Source organism: Pterocles gutturalis, unplaced genomic scaffold, assembly GCF_000699245.1.
Source record: "Pterocles gutturalis isolate BGI_N339 unplaced genomic scaffold, ASM69924v1 scaffold30631, whole genome shotgun sequence".
NCBI classification, from domain to species: domain Eukaryota; kingdom Metazoa; phylum Chordata; class Aves; order Pterocliformes; family Pteroclidae; genus Pterocles; species Pterocles gutturalis.
The window spans coordinates 2,752-12,183 of NW_010098795.1; the positions used below are offsets into that span (position 1 = coordinate 2,752).

The 9,432-nt window shown below is 37.3% G+C and overlaps 1 protein-coding gene across 1 annotated transcript in view; it reads right to left on the reverse strand.

The window, feature by feature from the left end:
- The window catches only part of FN3K (fructosamine 3 kinase), a 5,364-nt gene extending 311 nt beyond the window's left edge, over positions 1–5,053 (reverse strand). Inside the window, 7 exon segments of the mRNA XM_010074262.1 lie at positions 1–2; positions 4–23; positions 836–958; positions 1,851–1,933; positions 2,792–2,883; positions 3,564–3,715; positions 4,799–5,053. The exon segment at positions 1–2 is cut by the window's left edge and continues 311 nt beyond it. Coding sequence (XP_010072564.1) covers positions 1–2; positions 4–23; positions 836–958; positions 1,851–1,933; positions 2,792–2,883; positions 3,564–3,715; positions 4,799–4,939 — 613 coding nt within the window. The 5' untranslated portion in view covers positions 4,940–5,053.
- Between the last annotated feature and the right edge of the window lie 4,379 nt (positions 5,054–9,432).

Genomic DNA, 9,432 nt, shown 5'->3' on the forward strand with positions numbered 1-9,432 from the left:
CAGAACATTTCAGGAATCTTTAGCTGAAAAAGCATGAACAAACATGTAACGATTAAAGAGTTTTGAAGAAAATGTTAAATAAAACAAAGTACTGTAGTATGTAAGAGACTAGGCTGGTCGAATACTGCCTGTTTTCAGTCCTCATGGAGTGCTTTTGAAGTTGATGGCTAAAAGCATAAACCTGAACTGTAAGCCAGTAATAAATGCTCTTGATTGTTCTTGACAGAACTTAGCAAATCATTTAATTCACAGTCTATCATCATCTACTATGAACGCATTGTTTCTAGACATGGATGGTACTGGCTGTCACAAGAAATATAAAAAAAATTTAACTTAAATTAAAATGCTTTAGTGGCAAAAAGGGCAGCAGTAAACATCTGTACCAGTTCACCAGAATTCAGGAACAAACTCGTGATGTAGAGCTTGCAGAGGAATACATTCCTGGCTATTGCCTACATGCTGCACGGAGTGTGACCTGAACCACAGTCTCAGCTGTGAGCCTGGACCAACTGAAAAAAAAAATTCTGCCTGGGCAGCAGAATCTTACCTACTTGGTAACACCAGGTTCTTACATAGGATTTATCATCTTCGTATTACGAGCTGTATTCTAAGAAATAAATGTCTGTGCTGAATTACAGGTTTGTTTTCACTATCCATTAAAAAACTGAAGAGCAACATGAATTATTTTAACCTGAGAATGTTGTTGGACCAGCTGTGAAGCTACTCCAGTTACTGCTGTCCATTAAAAGCTATGCAAATCTCTCATAAAACACCTTTAAAATTCCACTGATATTTTCTAACAATCTAAAAAACAGATTTAAGACATGGTTCATACTTTCAGCTGTGACCAAAGTTCTCTGGCTTCTCTGTCTCCATAATCTTTTTCAATCAAATCCAATTGAGCTTGGAGTCGGTGACGAATAAAGAAAGACGGCCAATCACTCTGCCATTCATTCACCTAGAAAATGTGATACAGAGGTTTATAATAAACTATTTTAACATATCCATAGTATTAATAACACATAGATACCAAGTTAAAATGTTCACTGCTGACACAATGGCCTGGCAAATATTAGTATGACCTATGTACAACGTTACTAGACATTTAATTGATTGTTCTTTTGGGAGCAATGCTCTCTTCCATGCTTAGGTGGACCTGTCTTTAACATGAGATCCAAGTTGAGGTTCTGGCTATTTTCATTCATTCAAATGTTCTTAATGTATTTTAAGGGAGAGTTTGCAATGAGATCATTTCAGTTGTTCCATATTATTACATTCCAAAATTCTTTCTGGAAATGCAAAAGTATTTATTCATTTTTATTTGGTAATGTGTTTCTAACTTGGTGAAAAGTTGTACTTAGTAAAGAGTTCAAGATACTGAAAGTTCATTCAGTTAAATAGTAGAACGAAATTCTCCATGTGTAGAGCCAGCAAATGGCTGATTTAACTCCAAGAGCCTTTTCCAGTGTCTTATGTGATGTGTGACATGATGAGGCCCTCTAAAAGCAGTGGATTTGCCATTTGAGATCAATATAGCAGGGGGTTAGAAAAAACAAAACCAAGACAGTTTGTGAAGGGATACTTATTAAGTATCACCAAGCTAAAGAACCACCACATAATTTTGAATTCTTATTATCCACAGACATATCCACTGTGTCTGCTTGCTCCATGCATTGTAGCAAGCTACACGCATTGAACAGCCATGGTATTCCCTTCATGGTCAGGTTAAAATGAAACTGCTTAAAGCAAAACTGTGATCATAAAGCTGAAGGCCAATGAAACAAGCTTTTGTATAAGGAGTTTATAGAACTATACGAGTACATGTTACCTTTCCCAGGCATGGAACTTACCTGCGGTATATAACCACAGCAAGTGGCTGTATGGAATCCAAACTTATCCACATACTGTGACTCAGAGTGACCTGCTCCTTTTCCTAAGAAACAAAATAAATATTGGGAGTCTTGAGATCTGTACACTGTAAAGTTTGCAAACACAGAACTAAATTTCAGACAATAGGCACAGAAAATAATTAAGTAATAAGTTATACTTATTTCATGGTCACAGCTGCCTCTAAAGATGGAAAGATTTATGCCTTAATTCACTTTCCAAACAATGATGGAAGGTGTTTTCGTTGAAGTAAAGATAAACCAGATCATGACCCTACACAGCTGAATTTCAGTTGTCTTCAAGGAGCACCAATTGCTGTATATTTTGCTACATATTTGAGTTCAAAAACATAATCCTCAACGTCTTTAAAAGGGAACTTAATTATTTGTTTACTAACTGGGACCGTATTTTGTACTAAGTTAATTGTCTAGCCAACAGTAAATAAAAAAAAAGAGGATATCTGTAAGGTAAAGAACATTTTAAGCAGTCGATGGTACATGAGGCTGAAAGGTTTAACTGACACTGGAAAAGACAGCTAGTCCAAATTTTCAGTTTGCCTTATGAAATGTTAAAAGCTGTAACTACCAAATATTAGCACTATTTCTTACTAAGTTTCAGTATCCATGTTATTTTATACAAAGTATATACAAAATGAAGAATTAAAATTAAATTAATTTAATTCTGTCAAGGTTAAAATTATATGTTTAAAAATCGTAATAGTAATTCCAGCTCCTGTGTATAGAATGTACATTTAAGAAGCGTGGCATAGAGACAGAAGGGGCTTATCTCATGAAACACTGTCCCAGCATTGACTTTAACTACCATTAAAATTATAATGCAATACTGTACCACAGACAAATGAATTACTTCATTTTTGGTTTAGTACATTATATCAATACTCTACCAATGGTATTTCCCTCCTTTTTCAATTTCTCTCCAAGTTTCTGGTTATAAAGATGAAGATCTGCTATCTGCTCTCCAAGCTTTGAAGAATATCTGTAGGATCAAAAAACAAAATGAATCCAAAACAAGTGAATTAAATAGTACATGGGGGAAAAAAGCTCTATTAAATATGACCAAGTATAGTTCTGGCAAATATAGAACCTTAATCAACTTCACAAGTATCTAACAGGGAGCAAATAACAAGAACTCTGAAGAAACTGGTTGTAACAGATAATAAAATGAGCATAAGTCAGTGCTCTTGTAAGAAAGGTAAACAGAACACAAGGTTGTATAAACATGAACTTGGAGTGGAGGACGATCAAGTAATCCTCCTTATCAGCTCCACACTAATAAGCAGAGAATAGAACATGGTATCTACTCTTGGGCCTCATACTTTGAGATCAGTTGAACAGCAATAAAAACATAAGTCTAAAAAGAAGCCATAAACAAGGGTTGAGTTGAGGTTGCTTAATGCAGAAGACAGAACTAAAAAACAGTTAAAATATTGCACAGATATCTGAACAGGGGCTGCAAGGAAGGAAACTAATTTCTTCTCTGTGCCCAGAATGGGTAGAAAATAATGGGTTTAAAATTGCAACCAGGAGGACTGAGGCTAGACATTAGAAAATCTGAGACAACAGAGAGGTTCTTCTTGTGAAGTTTTCTGACTGACTGTAAGAGATAAGAAAATATGCCCCAAAACACAGGAAAGAGAGAGACTTGCACAGACATACTTGTTGAGGTGCTTCATCTTTAGGTACTCCATGACAAACATTGCTCCTCCTCCAGGCAGGTCAATTACTTTAATAGGCTGAGGCACTCTCACAATATTGGTTTTCTGAATAGCTTCCAAACTTGCCATTTCCCCTTCAAACATTTTTCTAGCCTGTCAAGGAATAAGAATATTCTTGAGCTAAACCATGGATGTCTGCAACAAGTGCTTTGGAAAAAACAGCCTTGTTTACAAAGTTACAAGGAGTTAATTCATCTTGATAAAAGAATGTAGCTGCAGCAAATTTTCACAGGGAGACTTGAGTACCTTAATTCTAACTTATTTTTTTCCCCAAATTAATTCCATAGTAGCAGGATACGTCACATTTCACTGTGATTTCTAGCTGCTTATGGAGATACCAAACTACTCAGACATAACAGTATTTCTGAGGATAACACGCAATACCTCCTCCTTCAAAATCACAGATGACAATTTTTAATGTGAAGTAAATGTTGAATGAAGTAAAAGACTGAATCCTTAAACTGGTTCTTCTTTCCATGCAGGTCAATGGCCACCAGATGGAGATGACAGTAAAAATATTAAGCCTGCACTCTGCATTTTTTAAATAAGGATGCTGTTCTTCACAGCCATTTTAGGATGTTTTTGATACCGATAAAGCACATTTCTGATGCGCTGTGGTGTTACAAAAAGCAATTGAGTACTGTATTAATTTAGTAATAGAAAAGTCAAGAACTTGGCCTGAAAAGTTTAAAAAAATCTTATTGCTAGAAATACAAAAAGCAATGGAGAAGTTTGAAACCTCTGTAGCTTTAAAATAACACATGAGTTTTAGCACTGGCACCCTGTTTCCTCCCCCCCTCCTACTATTCTATCCTTCCAACTGAAACATGAAAAGGAATGCAGTGAATGCAAATTTAGGTTTCGGCTTTTACAAACTGTAAGTACGACAATAACAGCTTTGTACTCTGCCTCCTTTTTACATATTGCAATGCCAATTCCTGTTGTTGAGTGTGTCCACATTGCATCACACTTCATTTTGCATTAACCAAACATGCTGCATTAATACTTGATATAAAATAGACTACAGCATTTAAAAGAAAACTGGAAGAAAAACTGGAATAATTAAAAGTCAGCCTGAAAATGCAGAACTCTAAATTATTAACAATCAGGTGCTTTTAGAAGAAAAAGCTCCCTAAATGCAGTAATATTATCAGTTAAATATCTGTTAACATTAACCTGAGGTTTGTGGTTGATTTTAACAAATACTCGTCCATTGTCTGTTTCATAACCTTGGCTTTGACTAATGTATCCTCCTCCCGAGCCTCCAAACGCCTTCAGAACTGAAGTCTTCAATTCTGTTTTCAGGATCTTTTCCATGGTAATTTCCAGGCTGCTGCAGCTGCTTTCTGCTAAATCCGCTGCAAAACAAGATTAAAGGTTGGGTCCTTCTTCCACTGTCACTCTGCTATGAGGTAGAAAGGGCCACCCACCGAGAAAAAAAAAAGGGGGGGGGGGGGGGGGGGGGGGCGCACAGAAATAAAGGGGGGGGAGGTGGGGGCAAATCCAGAGATAATGTTTTGAAATGCTTTTGTTGCCCATGGGCTTTTATGGCTATAGATGAAAAATAAAAATATTTAGAAATATTTGCTAGGATAAAATTGAGAGGTGTGTCCTGGGTCCTCTCTCAACTGTGCTGAGAGCTGCTGGTATTTGTAGTTTGGACTCATTTTTCTTTTTTAAGCTCAGTGATCACATTGGCAGGTCATTTTTACACCAATCCACTAGAGGGAGTTTAAATGCAACAATACAAATTGCGCACATGTGTTGTATTGTGGTTATTTACGATATGAAAACCAAGTTGCATACAGTTGCATTTAACTGCATACAGTTGCAGTTAAATCGTGCTGCTGACCAGAAGTCAGCTACCAGAAATATGTGGAAAGGTTGGGGGGTTTTTCCTCTGCTTGTAGTTGTTTTGTGTGACTGGAGTTCTGTTGTCATCACCGAGATCTCGAGAACGCTTTCCCTTCTTGGGACATAATTGGATCTCTTGTAAGAGATGGTCAAAAGATTTTTAATGCCTGAAAGTGCCCTTAAGTCAGTGAGATAGTAACATGCTCATGGCTGGGCATTATCAAGAGAAAATACATAGTAAAAGCATCACACTGGTAATAAATAAATTTGGGATACTGCTCCTATATTTCTCCAGATTTAACACCATCTTTAGGATGTTATTTCACCTTTTTATCTCCTTTCACAATCTGTAACACATAGAAAGAAGACCCCTTGGGTACTGCTGAATTTAATCACTTGCAAAGTGCACTGAGACCCTCAGGTGTAAAGTGTTAAACCTTTAAAACATGGTATCATAACCCAGACCCTACAATATTTAATAATGTCTGTATACGTAACGTATTTGGTTGGGTGGCTGTGACTAACCCCTAGGACACTACAATCCATGGAAAAGGCTGCAGTTCTTGTTCTCACTCGGAGCAGCAATACCTACCTGCTCCCCAGGAATTTCTGGATTCTGTTGCCACTGCTGCCCTGTGCCTTCCTGCATTTCTCTCTCTTTTCACTGCTATTTGTTTGCCTTGATTCACATGAGCTATTCGGTTTTCACAGAGAAAGCAATGATTACTGGACAGATACTGGCATTGTTTAGGCAGGCTTTTCACTGCATTCACAAATGGTTCCAGTCTTGCATGGAGTGAAAAATATTGGTATAGTACAAGTTATTTCTCAAACAATTTTTTTCTCAAACAAATAACTTCTCAGAACATAGCTGCTTATGGTACACAGAGCAGCTAGAATATAGCAGATCTCAAGGGGACAAATTAGCTAAGGAGGAACTTTTCTAACATCCAGATTTGAGCAAGACGTTGCTTACACAATAAGAGCACACTGGAAAAGTGCAGCTCATGATCTGGAATTGGAAACAGTGATTCAAATACAGAAGAGTATTCAAGAACAGCACGAAGCCACCCTAAGGGTTATATATCTTGGTTGGACATTTGCATTATACATCTGAAGTAACCAGTGACTGCTTTGGCAATCCTTCTACGAAGTCCAGCTATAGTATTTTATAGGCATCACATCACAGATATACTAACTGTGAAATAGATTATTCACAAAATAGAGCTACAGGGGAGAGGTAGAGGAGTCAGCACTTATTGTAGGAGTCCTCAGTAGTTTGTCCATACAGTTTCATGAAGCACTTGTGCCTAGAAAGTGAGCCACAGCTAAAGCAAACAACTACGCCTGGACCAAATAAAGCTTAAAGCATAAGTGCTCAGCATGTACGTTAAATCACAGGAAACCACTGCACACGCATTCACAGCAACTTGATTATGGCTGTAGATCTTGGACAGTTTGAGGCATTCAGTTAATATGACTGACTTATACATAGTGAAAATGCCAAGCAATTTGAATTTCAGGATATATGAAACCCTAAAGAGTACCCTACTACTAGAACAATGGCCTCCAACTGCTGAAAGGAGGGAATGATACCCTAGGTTGCAATTGAGCACCTGTGGAAAGGAATAAAGTTTTTTGGCAACAAAATAAATGACAATGAGCAGAGACCTTTATTTCTGCACAGTGAAAGATACCCTAATTCATTTTTTTTATTTATCTATTAGGGAAAAAATAAACCCAAAAGCCACCAAAAACCAAAACAAACAAGGAGAATGGATCTTCATCCAAAATGTCACTACTGAACCCCAAATTTTTGCAGTCTAGTATGCCATAGACTTCTCTCCTAGGATTTTCAGTGCAGATGCCAGTAGTTACCGACTGCAACACTTCTTTCAGCATCCTGACATCTTATTTTATTTTTGGTTAAACCAGAAACAGGACTGTGTTGATCCAAATATATTGCATCACTTACATGGAAGCCAAGAGGTAGGAAACCCTTGCGTTTGCTTCCACGCTGGATCAATATTTAACTAGTAATGCAGAGGTGAAAGGCCTGGTTTCCCAATATTTCTGCTCACGTTGTTTCCAGTCAAGCAAGCTGAACAGCATCATTTCAAACACTGGAAATAAAACAACTCAAAACTATTCCAGATGGGCTCAAAGGAATAGAGCGCTTGGAAATACCCACTGGTAGGTCAATGAAACCTCCTGCCACAAGAAATTCAGCACCATGGCCAGATCACAAAGGAAAACACTAATTGCAGTTGAGCTGGGAGAAGATGGGGAGGAATTGCAAAGGAGTGTTCATGTGTGTGTTGTTGGGCTCCTGATTTCAGACCTATCCTCAGGGTTATGCTTCTGGTGGAGTTCGTAACTGTTTAGTTTCCCAACTCTTTTCTTCTTGTTTTGCTCACAATTGCTTCTAACATGTTTGTTTTTAAAGATTGTCCAGAAGACAGATAACCCCATGCATACCAGCGAAGAAAAAGATTGTTTAGGTCTCCATTGGGAGTAACAGGATCTCAAGAATCATAGGGAAAAAAAGCTCCATAGAACAGTGTAAGTCAAAAGCAAGAAAAGACTTTCCATCATAAAAACTTATCTTCCTTTGACAGGAGTTATTGTTTCTCAGTAAAGAACTATCCAAGGACAAATAATTCAGAGCTTCTTTTATCCTATAGATTGACCTTCAGCATAACTGCACAGGCTCTGTATACAGTATCAACCATGTCTTAGGAGAGTGCAGTGAATTCTTTTGAGATTTAATTGAAAAATGTGTTGAAAAGTAATTTTAATATTTTTTTACAAAATAAAATAAAGCTATTGGGATTCTGGTGTGACTTCGTTACCAGAAATACATTTTCCCCTTAAATCTTTTGTCACAGTGCCTACAGGACAAGCTAATTATATACCACTTCCCACCTGCTTTTACTTCTGATAGAACAGTCCAGCATCGGTTAAAATCACCAGATCTATTTTGGAACAGGAGTAAAGATGAAAAGCAGTAAGAAAAACAGTACTAGACATTGCAACATTCATATCTGCAGGCAGTTTTTGCAGATGGCAGCAGTCCATGACAAAGAAAACAAACAAAAAAATCATAGTGAAATGCAGGGTACATAGGAATTCTAAGCAATTCAGCAAACATACAGGTTCTTGCAGAGAGATTCAAACTGGATGTATTTTCACAATGAGGACAGTCAAGCCCAGAGAGGCTGTGCAGCCTCCATCCTTGGAGAGTTTCAAGACCAAAGACCAAAGTAACTTGGCCTGTCCTCATGGCTCGTCCTGCTTTAAGCAGGAGACTGAACTAAGTGACCTCCTGAGGTCTGTCCCAACCTGACTTTTCCTATGATCCTAACCACTGAATTCAGATTTACAAGTTTCCCTTCCTCTAACTGTTCTCCAGAGCAGAAGCTGATGTGATTAAAATTATGCATAATCATATCCCAACCCACAAATTAATTCTGTAAGGAATTAATTTCAAAATTTAGTTTAAAATAAGAAAAAAATATGGAGGAGATCTGGCTTTCAAAGTATTAAAAATAAATGCCTTAAGCTGCTTTAGTCTACTTATGCCACATATATATTGAAACCCATGTTGAGAAAAGATTTAGAAATATCAAGAGAGGATATTACAATTTTTTTTACAAATACACATACACTATATATTTAAGAAAAATTCACTGGTTCTTTCAGCTTTTTTCCTTGTCAACACACGAATGGAAAGTCAGCAAAATTAAGATATAGAACCAGGAAACACAGAGAGCACAGGTACAGGGAAGCACACTCACCAGATTTAAAATGTACAGAGAGAGCCAAGTGGGAGAAATGTATGATAAGGAAAAGCAAGCGACATTAGCTTTTAACTATGAAAGAGATGAAGAATAACAAAGGCATGCCTGGAACACATAATACAACAAAATGATCAAAGAGGAGAATTCTAAAAGCAG